We start from the raw sequence: 15,836 nt of genomic DNA, 5'->3' as shown, positions 1-15,836 counted from the left end.
TTTGAAATAGAAAGTCTTTTTGATGGAAAAACATACTTGTTTATTTGAGCCATTGTTTGCTTTCATTCTTATAATTCTACTCTTCTCTTCTTGCTTAATAGTTTGCACAGTACCTTAGTCTCTAGCCAAGACAAAAATCTTATACTGATGACTTGGATTTCTCACTGTATGTTAAGTTACTATTTTGGTAAGTCAGAACTACAGTTCAGTTTCTAGAAGGTAAAGCTAGGTCACCTGTCCCAAAAGAACACTATTGATTCTCAAATTTGAGTAGAAGTTAAAATGTCAATTTGTGCTGCCTGCTTATATCTGAACCAGGAGGACAGTTGGTCTATATTGTAGGCTTTTACCTTAAATATCTTTTCTTTTCTCTTTTCCCTTTGAGAGCAGGGGATAATCAAAAGCTGGAAAAAGAAAATAGTGAAGAGTTAACATACTTGTGTGTGTGCGCGTGTGTGTGTTGTAATTTTTATGCTATTTCTGTTTTTATTTTTATTTTAATATTTATTTATTTATTTATTAATGATGCCAAGAATCTAAACAGGGGATTTAAATCAGGGCCTTCCACATTCAAGACATTCTCTTATACATCCATACCCTCTTTTAATGATCTTTCCTTTTTCTCCTCTCCTCTACCTTCTCCTTCATTCTTTTCCTTTTTTTTTCCCATTCCTTTTAGCCTCTAGTTGTCTTTCTGGTTTTCCTCTTTTTGTGTTTTACCAGTCTTTTCTTATTTCTGGAAAAGAACATAAATATCAAGGCATGAACATATAACACTCTCTAATAACACTGCATATTCTACTACTAATAAGAAAAAATAAGTATCATTTTAAGAGGAAAAAAACCTATGTAAGATTTTCTATCTGAGACAGAGACAGAGAGAAAGAGAAAGAGAGAGAGAGAAAAGAGAGAAAGAGAAAAGTATCTGCCATAGAGGTGGGGAGGTAGCAGGGGGAAGCTGGGGATATTGATGGTGGGAAATACACTCTGGTGAATGGACAGGCATTGGAACATTATATGACTAATACCCAATCATGAACAACTTTGTAACTGTGTATTATCACACTGTGGTTCAGTTAAAAAAAGAAAAAATCTTTCTTCAAAAATAATATTTCATTTCTCTTTCCTGTTAGAATATTTCCTGGAAACAAAAACTTAATTTTGTCATCACTTAAATATTTTTAAAAGCTATTATTATAGATGTATATATTTTTTAATTCATTTATTTCTATTGAATCACTGTGAGTTACACTTACAAAGCTCTCATGTTTGAGTTTCAGTCTTACAATGATCGAACACTTGTCCCTCTACCAGTATATATTTTCCACCACTAATGTCCCCAGTATTCCTACCTCCACACAGTCATCCCACCCCTCCCTCTGTCTCTGTGGCAGACAGTTTCACTCTTACTCTCTCTTTCTCTCTACTTATGAGCATTATGGTTTGCAATAAAGATAATAAGAGGCCATCATGTTTGGTTCTTTATATAATGCTTTCAGTACACATCTCCCGTCCCAGGCAATCCCTCCAACCATCATTGGCTTAGTGATCCCTTCTCTATCCCAGCTGCCTTCTCCCACAGCTCATAAGGCAGGCTTCCAACAGTGGAGCAATCTTCCTGGTCTTGTCTCTACTGTCCTTGGATATTAGTCTCATGATATTTTATATTCCACAAATGAGTGCAGTCATTCTTTGTCTGTCCCTCTCTTTCTGACTCATTTCACTTAGCATGATACTCTCCATGACCATCCACTTATAATCAAATTTCATGACTTCATCTTTCCTAACAATTGCATAGAATTCCTTTGTGTAGATGTACCATAGTTTCTTCAACCAGTCATCTGTTCTCGGAGACTTGAGTTGTTTCCAGATTCTGGCTATTGTGATCAGTGCTGCAACGAACATACAGGTGCAGATGTCATTTCTACTGTGCTTTTTTGCACTCTCGGCATATATTCCCAGAAGTGATATTGCGGGGTCATATGGAAGCTCAGTTTCTAGTGTTTTAAGGAATGCCCCTATTATTATCCAAAATGGCTGGACCAGTCGGCATTTCCACCAACAATGAAAGAGAATCCCTTCTCCCCATATCCGCACCAGCACTGGTTGTTCTTGTTCTTTTCGATGTGTGCTAGTCTCTGTGGTGTGAGATGATATCTCATTGTTGTTCTGATTTGTATCTCCCTGGTGATTAGCAATGTAGAGCATTTTTTCATGTGTCTTTTGTGTATATTTCTGCCTGCATAGTGAAGGGAGAGAGAAATGTAATTTGTACAGAGGTCTGATTTATCAAATTCTTAATTTGTTGTTTAGATACTGTATTCGTAGCCTTCAAACTGGGCAGATATAAACTGATCAGAATACTTCATATATGCCAAAAATAGAAATGAGGAATGTTGTTCTAGCCTTCCTGCCCAAAATACTGTCATACTCTCTCCTATTTCTCTAAGTATTTCAGTCAATTATTTTAAACAAACTTTATCAATTACATTTTCCACTAGACTGAAAAGAAAGATTAACTATTGCTAGTTATTGTCAATATTACTAAGTATAATCCTTTGAACCAAATATTCCTTATTTAGTGTCATTCCATTACAGGAACTTGTCTTAGCAATTTCTGTGACTCCCCTTAATTCCTTTCTAGCTCATATATTTACTATTATTTCTATTTCTATTTGTGCTTAGTCAAGGAAAGAAAATGTAGACATTTTCATCTATGCCTTAAGGCACTGTCTTAGCCTTAGTGTTTACAAGTGTTATTTCATGGATCATCCTGATGGCTGGTAGTTATTTTGTTGTCCAGAAGTCCATAAAGCACTTTATAGCTTAGCTTAAAAATATCAAGCTAGTTTCTTGAGTTCGTTTTCTAAACCATGAACTCAAACTACATTTCTTTTTTCTAATATGTTCCTTAATTTCTTGGTTCTTATATAAATGCACATAAAATCAAGCCATTGAATTGGATGAATTTCCCACACCCAACATTTGAGAGAAAGAGATGGGAGTATTGCTCACCGAATTGTTCTGGAACAGTTTATAATGTAATTCTCCTCACCTTAAGTGTATAGTAAAAATTACTTGAGGCTTTCTTTTTACTTTACTTTTTGTCCATTTCCTTACATTCCTTTCTTTAATTTTCCTTCTTCTTTTGAGGAAACCAACTTAAATTTATTTGATTTTTATTCCAAATGTTCTATTTTAAGTACAATGGATGTTTGTAAAAACTGAATAATTATTATTTAAATAATCCCTGCTAACTATGTTTTAAAAATCAAATTAAGCTGAGTATATATTAAAGACCTAATTGGCTTTAGGAATGCATAAAGTAAAGTCTAGCATATAAAGGGGATTTCTAAGTTGCAGTACAAAATGAAGGACTGTAATAGGCAGGAAAGAACAGGAACAAATAATTTAATGCTAGAGGTGATCAAGTTGATTAGAGCAAGGCCACTTTTCTGTAAGGGATGGCAGGACATTATCAAGGAGGAAATCTAACTAGTGCTAATCAGGGGCTTCCTGGAAGCCTTGTTAAGATCCCAATTCTGTAGCCAAAAATGTAATTAAGTCTTGGTCTGGTGATGTGGGGCTTAATGAAAATGTTTTGTTTGGAGCCTCTTTTTTAAAACACAAGCAAACACACATAGATATACATATAACATATAGGTACATACATGCACATATACACACATGTTAAAATATATTTGTTGTATATATAGTCACATCATAAATCATTATTATATATTCATTTAAATATATCAACTCACTTAATTTAATAATTATTAATATATTAACTCAGTACTAGTGATTTTTATCTGTATATACTTGTGTATATGTAGATATATATATATATAAAAAATCAATAATTTCAGTTGGCACTCTCCACAACATTCGGCCCCAAATCTTCACCACTTTTGAGAATTACTATTTTAACTAGTAGAACCATAAATGGGGTCACAGATGGTGCTTGGGGATCCCCATGGCTATACCTGGCAGAGCTGAGTGGGAGGCATGGCTTCTGGGAACTGAACTCATGGCCTTGTGCATGTCAGGCATGCACCAGGAACATCTAAATTGCTCTTATATATTAAATGATCTAATATACTAATTTCTCACCAGAATATTTACTCCTGACTCATTTCCTTGCTCATAAACAACTTAACTCTTTCTTGCTATCAGGTCTTAATTTTATCTCTGAAATATGCACAGGACTCTTCCATGCATCAGAACATTTGATAGCTTCCTGTTTCCTGAGCAATCAGTCTAAACTGCCCAATACTCAAGGTCCATAACCTCTGCTCTTAATGTAACTTTTTTCTCTCTGTGATCCTCAGCTTCACACTCTCCATTTCGTCTTCCTCTTTTCCAGCTTTTATATTTATTTGCCACTGTATCTTTGTACATATTTCCTGTGAAAGACAAAATGCACCTGATAATTAAGGAGAATATTTCTTCCAGTGGATTGTATTTTTATTAGGGTCTCTTTTAGCTGACACCCTTCTGACTACTTGGATCTGGAAGTCTGCATTCTTTAACTCTGGTAACTTTTCAACAATGATTTCTTTGACTGTGGCTTTTTCATTGGGGTTGCCTCCCTGTCCTTCTGGTACTCTAATGATTCTAATGCTGTTCCTCTTGGCATCATCCCCTAGGTCTCTGATTCTCCTTAGAGCCATTTTGAGGTCTTTTCCCATTGCTTCTTGTTCCCAATGGGTTTTCTGTTGCTCATCTTCAAGCTCACTGATCCTGTCTTCAGCTGTATTCATCCTACTGTTAAGGGCACTTACTGAGTTTTTAATTTTGTCTACCGAATCCTTTAAAAAATATGGAACGCTTCACGAATTTGCACGTCATCCTTGCGCAGGGGCCATGCTAATCTTCTCTGTATCGTTCCAATTTTAGTATTTGTGCTGCCAAAGCGAGCACCTTCCAGTGGATTATAATGGAGAGAATATTCAGTTAATAGGAACTTCTCAAAGAAGTGAAGGAGAGCTTGGGTTTTTTAGAGACATAGAGAATTATCTGCAACCTCTGTGCTTCTTATAGTAATCATGAAGAATAGATAGGGGTCTTACTTGGGAATATGTTAGAACAGAGTTGTCATTTGAGATAAAATACAAGGGGAATTTGTCTATTTTGGGGAGAACACAGGACTCTGGTAAATTTCAACACTGTCAAGTCTGTACTATTCCCTGAAAATTCCATCTTCCCCATATATTGTACTCAATCCATAGCACTCTCTCTCTCTTTTTCTCTCTATCAATAGAAAGAAAAAGATACATATGTTTTTACATATATACTGTAAAGATTGTATACACATATCTATATATACACATATATACATATATATCTACATATATAAAATCTTTCTTACCTCTGGGCCTTAGATGGGTTATCTTTTATCCTGTACCTCACCCACAGGAATTTCTGTTTTTTGTATTTTATGGTTCCCATTGAGGGACCTACAGTAAGGTCTATAGAAGATTTAAGGGCTGGAGGGGAGAGAGATTGGAGGTAAAATATTTCCCTTATTTTTCTCCGCCTGGTGTAGGGGTACAGGATTCTTCCCAGGCTCCTCTCCATAGTTCTAGTAACTCCAAGACACCCTCCCATCATTCCTGCCTCCTCATTTTCAGATCTGGGCAGTTTCCCAATGTTGCTAGTCCCTGAATGTCTCACTATTTTTTAATGATTTCCTTTGAATCTTTTAGTTTTAATCTTGCCCACATGTCCACAAGTACACTTAGTCAATTAGGTTTAGTTGAGCTCTTTCTTGAAGAGTCTATATTTTCTATCAACACTGACTCGGTCTCTCAGTCAAGAAATATTTCTTCCCTTCTCAGTCTAGAGTACTTCTGCTAGGGTATCATTCCCATGAATATATCTTCAGCATTTCAATTTATATCATGCTGAAATTGTTCACTTAGGAACTATTCCTTCTCTAGTATCTTATGAATTCCTCAAGAACAGGATATAATTTATGCCCCTTGATTTTTCCAGAGAATATAACAACAGTGTCTGGTTAAACTATTAAATATATTACATTTTTGAATAATGTTGATTGAATGGATAATTGATTAAATTACTCATCAGTTTAAGTGAGAAATTAACTTTTTCCCAAAGAGTAGTCAGTTTATAGAAAAACAGTGTCTAATAAAACTCCAATGGAAAAGATTTGGTGAGTACTTAGTAGACCATTACTCTTTTCTTGTTGTTGGCAGAAATATCTATTTAATATCTAAATATTACAAACCAAACAATAGTATTGATTTTTTGGAGTTGTTTTTAAAATTTAAAAAGAGAGAACCCACTGGAATTTGATAGAAATCCAAATCGAAAACACTTCTGTCTATGGAGTTTTTCCAAAGAACAGGCAGAGATACTGGGGGGTATTTTGTTTACTTCTCTGTGCCTGTGTACTGCCTTCCCCAGGGTGCAATCTTGAGTGGGACTCAACAGCCAGAGGAAGTCAGAACCATTTGTTCAAATTCAATGACCTATAAAACATTTGTGATATTCTTGTTATAAGATTCTCTCTTTACTTAATATCATGAGGATATATATTATTTATTTATTTAATCTGTATTCATTAAGTTCATCTATAATAAAAATCATAATTGTATTTAGAGGCTAAATAAAAAATGAATGCAGCTGAGAATCATGGAGGAGTCTAAGTCAAAGAAAGTATAAATTTTCTCCTTTTATGTACACTTTTGCCATCCCTCCAAAATTGAACATAATCTCTGAAATGATGAGTTGTCCATTAAATTGTATCAAAACAGTTTAGCTCCTTTTTCTGATTTATTTTGTAGCTCGGATTTATGAATATACACAGTTTTCTACCTGAAAGTCTATTTCTGTAAGTTCCTTAAATGAATATAGTGCTTAAGGCATACCTGCTTAGAGCTTTGTTTTCCAAACAGATAATTCTGAGAAAAAGGGACACTTTCCATCAATGTCTAGTATTGCAGGCATAAAGTGGGCCTGTCCGTTATGAGAACATATGCATGTCCTTAAGTATATCCTCTCCAATTGCCTTGGTGCCTGAAACTTCTATCCTTGCAGGGTGTTTCAATTCAGAAGATTCTTACTCCAGGAGTCCTCTTTGTGAATTACAGATAATTTTCATGAAAATGTGAATAACCTAAGCTATCAATAACCATGAAACAATCTAGCAAAAAATATTAGTTCAGTTCTTTCAGGATCAATTCTTAACTAAACTACCAGGTGATCCAATGATCCTACTTCTATTCATTATCTTAAGAATGTGACAGTACTAAATTCAAAACCTCATACTCATTGCTGCGCTATTTACAAAATCAAAATTGTAAAAGCACTTAAATGTATATTGGTGTATGAATGGGTAAAGAAAATGTGATACAATTATCCAGCCATAAATAATGAAATTTTGCCATTTGCAACATCTTGGATGGGCCTTGAAGGCATTCTACTAAATAAACTGTCAGACATTCTTGGACCGCATTTACTCTTTGCTTTCAATCTTCCTCTACTTCTTGTAACCCAGCCGTCATAATATAAGTGTTTGTTTTGATTTGGTCTGTTTCCTGGCTTTGTTTCTGTATATTCTACATATGCATAAAATCACTGGATATTTGTCTTTCTTCTATAATTTATTTTGTTTAGCATAATCCCTTCCAGTTCAATTCATATTGTCTCAAATGTAAGATTTCATTTCTTTATAATTTAGTAGTCTTACATTGTGCACATATACTATACCTTCTTTACAAAATCATCTGTAATTGGACATTTAAATTATTTGTATAACATGGCTTTGTAAATAGTAGCATTGTAGCACTGTCCTCCCGTTGTTCATCAATTTTCTCGAGTGGGCACCAGTAATGTCTTCATTGTGAGACTTGTTACTATTTTTGGCATCTCGAATATGCCATGGGGAGCTAGCCAGGCTCTGCCGTGCTGGCGGGATATTTCTCGGTAGCTTGTTGGGCTCTCTGAGATGGGTGGAAAAATCGAACCCGGGTGGGCCACGTGCAAGGCAAATGCACTACCTGCGGTGCTATCACTCCAACCCATGTAAATAGTACTACAATAAATGTACGAGTGCATAATTTTTCTAAGTAATGTTTTGATATCCTTAGATGTAGCACTGTAGCACTGTTCTCCTGTTGTTCATCAATTTGCTCGAGCAAGCCCAGTAACATCTCCATTGTGAGACTTGTTGTTACTGTGTTTGGCATATCGAATATGTCACGGGTAGATTGCCAGGCTTTGCCGTGCAGGCAAGATACTCTCGGTAGCTTGTCGGGCTCTCCAAGAGGAGTGGAGGAATCGAACCTGGGCCGACCAGGTCAGCTGCGTGCAAGGCAAACGCCTTACCCATTGTGCTATCACTCGTGTCAAAAAGTAGAATTGCTAGGTCATGTGGAAAAAGTATTTTAAGTACTCTGAAAACCTTCATATTGCTTTCCATAGAGGTTCAAACACCCGTGGTGTTTGAAAGGTATTCCTTTTCTCAACTCCCTTGCCAACACTTGTTTCTGTCTTTATGATATAAACCTTTCTCACAGGTGGGAAGTGACATTTTGCTGTATTTTTTATTTGTATATACCTGATAAGAATCACTTTTTTCATTTGCCTGTTGGCCATCTGTATGTCTTCTCTGAATAAGTGTTTTTTCAGCTTATCTGTCTATTTTTGAGTGAGTTGTTTTATAGTTGTTAAGCTGTATAAGTTCTTTATATATTTTGGATATTAATATAGTCAATTGTATGTTGTACAAATACTTTGTCCTTTTAGAAGTTTTTTTCTCTTAATGATGATTTTTATATTATACAAAATACTTAAATTAGGATGCTGTCCCATTTTTTGCCTTTATTTTCCTTATCATTGAAATCACACACACCCCAAGCCACTAAACCAATGCTATAGAATGCATTGCTAATATTTCTTCTATATATTTTATAGTTTCAGGCCTAACATCCAAGTAATTAATCCATTTGAGTTAATTTTTATGTCTAAATGAGATGGTCTAGCTTATTCTTTAGTATATTTCTATCTAGTTTTCCTGACATCTTTTTGTTGAATGAAAATACTTTTGTCATTACATACTCTTGGCTTTTTTAACTAAAATAACTGACCATATATTTATGGGTTTATTTCAGGGCTCTCCTATTTAATTAATTTATATGTTTATTTTTATTTCAATGCCATTCTACATTTGTTTTATTTGGATTACTATACCAGTGTAGGATAGTATAAATTCAGGGAATATGATCTTATTCATCTTTATTCCTGAGGGACTGCTTTGACAATTCATGGTCTGTTGTGGTTCTGTACAAATTCTGGTAAGGTTTGTTCAGTTATGTTGAACAATGTCATAGGAATTTTTGTAGGGAATGCATTAAATTATCTTGGGTAAAATGGTCACATTAACAATGTTAGATGTCATAATAAGATGTTGTGCGGCTGCAAATGCGGCTGCGCCATTCCAAGAGCTAGTTTTTATAGTCTCTGGGTCTTGGCCGTTGATGGGATTACACGGCACCAGGGGGCCAGTTGGTGGGTGTGACCCCCGCCTACTTGAATTTGGAGGATCTGGGTGGTGTAATCCCATCAACGGCCAAGACCCAGAGACTATAAAAACCAGCTCCCGGAACAGAACAGTGCAGTCTCCTGCCCCCGCGCCTGGCTGTCCTCTCTGGGGCCCCTTGGAGGGGAGCGGGTTGAGCTTTCCTCCCCGCCCCGACCAGGGCTCCGGCAGCCGAAGACCTCCAGGACCAGCCACCACCATGCTGAGACCACTCTCCTCACACATGAAGGTACTGGCAGAGGGACAAAGTCACACGGGTTCTGGGGCATCATATGAGACAGATGACATCATATGAGACAGAAACTTGATTCCCTTTAATAACAATCTCAAAAGGCACATAGCTTCTCTTCTATTGTTTGAATTACTCAGATTCAAGGAGACTAAACACCGATCTTACCACTTGGAAAGGTATAGTAGGGTCACATTGTAAAGATCTGGAGACACTGTTGCAGCCATTTTTGAAAAATAACATTTGCCACAACTTTTGTAGCAGCATAGTCCACAGTAGAATACGAAATGAAATACATTCTTTGGTTATCCAAGGTTATTTCTTACCTTTGAATTGTCATCACTTCCCCATACATATCTTGTGACACACAATATTCTTTGTGATGGGCTTTTCTCTCTTTCCTAATGTTGCATTTTCTTAGTTTGGGTTCATTAACTCACTGATAAAGCTCTTTTAATATTTAATCTATTCTCCAGGTTCCAAATCATTTTTTCAGGTGCCTTACAGTTCCTTGTAAGTGGTTAATTTAAAAGGCCTTTGAAGCATGACTGCATCTGGCTGAGGAAAATCTAAATGTCAACCTTGGAAGCATCTGTGACATTCAGATGACTCCATTCAGCATAAGAGACTCATTTTTCTATCATGTGGCATGTCTTCTCAAAAAAGGGGGCAGAACTATAGCTTTTATAACTCACTATTTTTCAGAGTGTTGGGGGAGCTGGCACTAGAGTCAGGCAGACTTGCTTTAATCCCAGTAGCCCCATATATTTGTATGAAACTGAGCACGTTTCTTAAGAATTGCAGTCCTTACTGATATAGTGAAGATATAAATCCCTACTTTACAGATTTATAATAAGAACATGAAATAGCTAAGGAATCTTTTGGTGTAGGGTCAGGTTACTAAGCACTCAAAAGTGGCTAGTAATAAGAAAAGTGACCTTTATATTTTCTGTGACCATCAAGTTTCAACACGGTCTCTCAAGCGGGTTCTTGTACTGGGTGTTCTGATTTCATTAAACAGGTGAGAGAGGAGATGTTGTACCAGGAATGATATTTGAAGAAGGTAGTGGCAGCAAAATGAACCTCTGAGATTAATGAGAAGCAGGAAAGGTAACCTCAGGAGACTCATGATGACAAAAGACATCCTTTAAATAGTGTGTCCACTCCTCCCCAGGGGTATTTTGTTTCCATGTAGATAACTTGATAGTTAAATGAGCAGTAGAGGCCCGACAGATAGAACAGTGGAAAATGTGCTTGTCTTGCATACGGCTGACCAAGGTTCAGGGTTCAATCATGGACACTCCATATGGTCCCTTGAGCACTGACAGGAGTGATTCCTGAGTGCAGAACCAGGAGAAACTCCTAAGCTCCACTGAGGGTGATCCCAAAACAAACAAAAAAACAAACCAAAAGTAATAAAAAGATTGTATTTGAGATATCCCTTTGTTTACCTAACAAAGAGGGTAGACAGAATACTTAATTGTAAATAAATACATGCACATAGATATACATAATATATGCAGACATGTATGTGTGTAATACATAAATGCACAAATGTGTTTCTAGTAATTTTTTTAATAATTTGCAATGGATGATGACATGCATAAAATAAAACACATAATGTACAATAGAATTTTTTTCTATTCCTTGATCTTTATGTACTTCAAATCTCTAATTTCTGATTGTATTAGTCCTTATAAAGATGAGAAATGTTTACTGGATTGTTTTAAATTGTAAAAAAGCCTTATCTGATTTAAATTTATTAACTCTCTATGTGGCAGGTGGTGAAGTTTACCAAGTCCTTTGAGTTGATGTCCCCAAAGTGCAGTGCCGATGCAGAGAACAGGTAGGACTTAAGAGTTTCAAGTTTGTTCTTGTCCATGCTGCATGATTTTTTTTTTTGAGAATGAGAGTTATTTTTTTCTTTTTTGTCAGGAAGGCAGAAAATTATCACCACTTTTTTGTTTAGCGTTCAAATTAAAACCATAGTTTACAAATACACATATACTACTAAAAAAACTACTAAAGTAAATTTTCAGACATTTTTCTAACAGACTATACAAATGGCCAAATTTTCTGCTTTATCTGTCCCTTTGCATCTTTCTCTTCCTTTTGTTTGTTTATATTTAACCAATAACATCCCCTTGGGAAAAAGAGGAATGTGTGAGGTGTGTGTGTATGTGTGTGTGTGTGTGTGTGTGTGTGTGTGTGTGCGCGCGCACACACGCCTGGGCAATTTTTTGGTCTCCATTAGTATATTTGAGGCAATAACAAGTTAAAAGTAAGTGTTGGGGAAATATGCAGATTTCTGTTAGCTTTATACATTGCCATAAATAATAGCTGAGCTGTTATGGAAAATGGATTCTCCTTGGTCCCTTCTACTCAAGGAGACATTAAGCAATAGTTAAATCAAACAAAATCTTTGATTTGTTAAAACACTGATAAAGATAAGTAAAGTGATCATGGCAACATTATGATTATGACATTGATGGAACTGATACCAATGAAGTAAGATTAGTAGTTTCCATTCATTGAGTAATATGTGTGCTAGGTACTATTTTAATGGTTTTATATGGATTTAATCCCCCCAAATATAATTCTATGCAGTAGGTATGAGTATTCCTGCATGACAGAAGAGAAAAACCTAGTGACTTTAATAGATTTATTGGAGAACTGGTATCCTGTAAGTAGTTCCCACATCCAAGAACAAGATCACCTAGTAGGACTCTTCCAATCTCTAAATTTTAATCTCATTGCCACCCATACTTTAGAATCTGATAATTGATTTCATGGGAGGGATATCTGTTAAGTTAATGTTTCCCAAATCAGGTTGATGGATTAGTAAAAGTTGGAGAATTTGGGAAAAAGTGAAACTCTATAAATGATGCATTTGAAATGCTGTCTGTGCAATACCTATTTCAAGATAGTCAAATAGTCAAAGGCAATTTGATTTTAGACCTTTATTATTGTTTTTCATACAAGAAATAGAAGACAGCACTTCAAACGGGCACTTTATTTAGGTAGTTGACTCTTTTTTAATCACTGTATGATGTTTAAAAGAAGACTTTGCTGCATACAGTATAATTCCACCAGTAGAACTTTCTTAAAAAGGCAAAATTAAAGAATATTAGCAACTGACTAGAGATGGAGAGATGGTTTACAATGAAAGAGTACAGAGGAATTTGGGGTTTGATGGAACTATTCTATATCCTGCTTGTGATGGTCTTTAAGCAGCTGTATTTTTCAAAATTTCAGTACTCTACATGTTGAAAAGGTACATTTTACTGCTGGTAAATTATACTCCCAAATGGGAAAAAATAGTCATTTTGTAAGATATCTTTATTTTCATGAAAATATATTTATATCTATAATATATGTAATAACATATAATCTATATCTAGGAATTAGACATATGGAAAGTCATCAATACTACATTCAGACATTTTCCTTAATATTTCATGTAAAATAATATAAAATACATTAATGCTTATTCCTTTAACTATCCTCAGCCTTATATCATTTATTTCTCTCATATAAGAAGTGTGAAAATATTATGGACTTATTAAAACACAATTCTAATTCTAATGAAAATTCTAATGATTCAACATTATGTATATACATATATTACTGAGTATATCCTTATGTTCACTGAAGAGCTAATTTCTTCTGGTTTTCTAATGTTTTTAATGCTGAAAGAATTTCCATGTCAAAATGAAATGGCCTAAGGCCCTAACTGCCCTTGGAAAACTTTCTGATAACAAGGAAATAAAGGTCATATTTCTTTTAAGAGACACTTAAGAAGTGTCTTTGAACTTTGACATTATGAGAAAGTCCTTTCCATCGTTCTATTTGTAACCTTTAAATTAGTGCCAAATGTTCATATGTCCCAGAAAACCTTTCCTAAATTGTCCAGTAATTTTCTTCTTATATTTGTGGGATCAGTCATTTATTGGAAGTTAGGGGAATGAAGACAAGTGCTCTAGCACTTTCTTCATCAGTGACCATGGAAGAGACATTGAAACAGGCTATGAGTCTACAAATCACAGTGTGCTCTCAACACTTTATAAATCCCTCCCTTAACCTTTCATCACTTCACATCTCGCTGTAGATGATGTCCCTTAGAAACATTAGTCCTCTGGATATCATTACAAATCATAAATAATAGCCTATTAAAGATAAGGTCTATAGCCTTGCTCAACAATATTTTATGTAGTTCTTCAATTCTGTTGAACTCTAATTTGAGGTTTATTATTCTTATAGACAATCTTTGAAGATCCCCCACAAACCAATTTTGTTTTTCACTCAAAATTTCTGCTTATTCTCTGTGTCACTACACCTTTGTCGTGACCAGTACTCATGTAATTAATATCATCCAATTTGAGAATTGGAAATAATTTGATCCTGTCTCTCCATCAGGCGTGTACCTCTTGTCTTGTCCTTGGCAATCCCTTCATCAATGAGATTTTTCACCATGTCATGATGGGCTTCTTTTACTGATAAGGAGTTCCAATTGTTAAAAATCTATTTTATTTGGAATTATAATCACTTCACTTCCATGTTGCTTGTACTGAATCTGCCCATTTGCAATTTCTTCATTAATTTAATTTCTTCATTCAATAGTCCATAAAACAAACAACATATGTGCTTAGGGGTTGAAGGTATGAAGTTATTTTTTAAATATGCTCATCTCCTTTCTCAAGGACCCTAAGTCAATGAACAGGCAGTAAGTTAAGAATATAAGCATAAACAGATTTTGCCAGTATTGTTGCAATGGCCACAGCCACATTAACAGTGATTATTTAAATTGGCTACTTAAAATGTCGTTTCTTTACTGTACTGACCCACTTGCAAAAGATATCCCATTCTTCTGGGAGACCCTATACTTTTAAAATAAATCAAATTTTATTGGCCCTTGTTCCAAGTACTTACCCCTAAATCACCTCCCTCTAGATATAGCAGACTATGAAATGTTGGGGAAGGGTTTTAGTGCCCATTTCAGAATTCCGATGGCATAATTGGACCCTTAACCAGTGCTTCAGCACAGCATCTTGACACCATATTAGGTGTAGTGTTGACCTTGATCTTTTTAAGTCTGAGTAATACACACAGAAGAATAAAAAAATAGTTCATTTTTTTTCTACCAGTTTGTTGTCAAAGTCCTAAAAGTCCTGGTTATGCCCCAGCACCCCATTTTATAAGCCTTTTTAGTTCTTAAAGCATTTGTCTGTAGCCTCTTTTCCCCACAGAGAACTGGGTTTAGTCCCTGGGAGTACTAGATTTAGGATCCAGACTCCAGACTGAAGACCAGTCAGTAAGTTGTATTGTTGATTTCCCCACTTTTCTTTTCTCTCACCCAAAAATCCCTTCCCTTCGGTTTGTGCCAATAGTGTCTCCTCATGGACAAATACGTATCTTTTGGGTTCACATGTCCAGCTATTGAATAAATCAATAACTGTGTACTAATTAAATTCTTTCTAGAAAATATTTATGCACAGTAGTATTTAACACAGAATACTGTGAACAATCAATAGGAACAATCAATTCATTGAGGAAGAAAAGACAATATGTTCCTAGGACAAGGTTTTGATGTGGTAAGACTTCAGTTAGTTCTTATAGAATGATGGAGTGTTTCAGGATCTTTTTGCAAAGACTGAAGTTTCACTGTTTCACTGTTTATTTTCTCACTTTTGTTGTTCCAAGGGCCATCATAATTGATGATGCTCGTCCTTAATTCTTCAGAGGGCATTCAGCTGCACAAAATGTCATCTGATAGGGATGAGAGTCCTCTGGTTTTTCTGAGATGCTCAAACTTTCTTAATTGGTCTGGAAACTGGTTCCATGCCTACTTGCTCACAGTTGATTAATGACATGTTAAGAAGTAGTGTGGAAGGACTAGAGCAATGACCAGGTACAGCTATGGAGGGAAAAATCTACTGCTTTACCTATACAGCAATAGTTCAGTATTGGAATATGCTTTGGAGCCACTGTCCTTACTTTATTCTGCTTAGTAACTGCTGTTCTTAGACTATTCGTATTTCATGG

General features: G+C 35.5%; 1 protein-coding gene and 1 non-coding gene across 2 annotated transcripts in view; one reads left to right on the top strand and one right to left on the bottom strand.

Annotated features, from left to right (window-relative positions):
- The window catches only part of PDE11A (phosphodiesterase 11A), a 461,319-nt gene that overhangs the window by 215,852 nt on the left and 229,631 nt on the right, over positions 1–15,836 (top strand). Inside the window, exon 5 of the mRNA XM_056110237.1 lies at positions 11,576–11,640. Within this exon, the coding sequence (XP_055966212.1) occupies positions 11,576–11,640 (65 nt within the window). The remainder of the gene's footprint in view (positions 1–11,575; positions 11,641–15,836) is intronic.
- LOC130019870 (U6 spliceosomal RNA) lies at positions 4,817–4,923 on the bottom strand. The gene has a single exon (XR_008791925.1). It is a non-coding gene; the product is annotated as a U6 spliceosomal RNA (small nuclear RNA).

Source organism: Sorex fumeus, unplaced genomic scaffold (genome assembly GCF_029834395.1).
Source record: "Sorex fumeus unplaced genomic scaffold, SorFum_2.1 ptg000009l, whole genome shotgun sequence".
Taxonomy (NCBI): domain Eukaryota; kingdom Metazoa; phylum Chordata; class Mammalia; order Eulipotyphla; family Soricidae; genus Sorex; species Sorex fumeus.
This window is presented reverse-complemented; position numbering and strand designations above follow the sequence as displayed.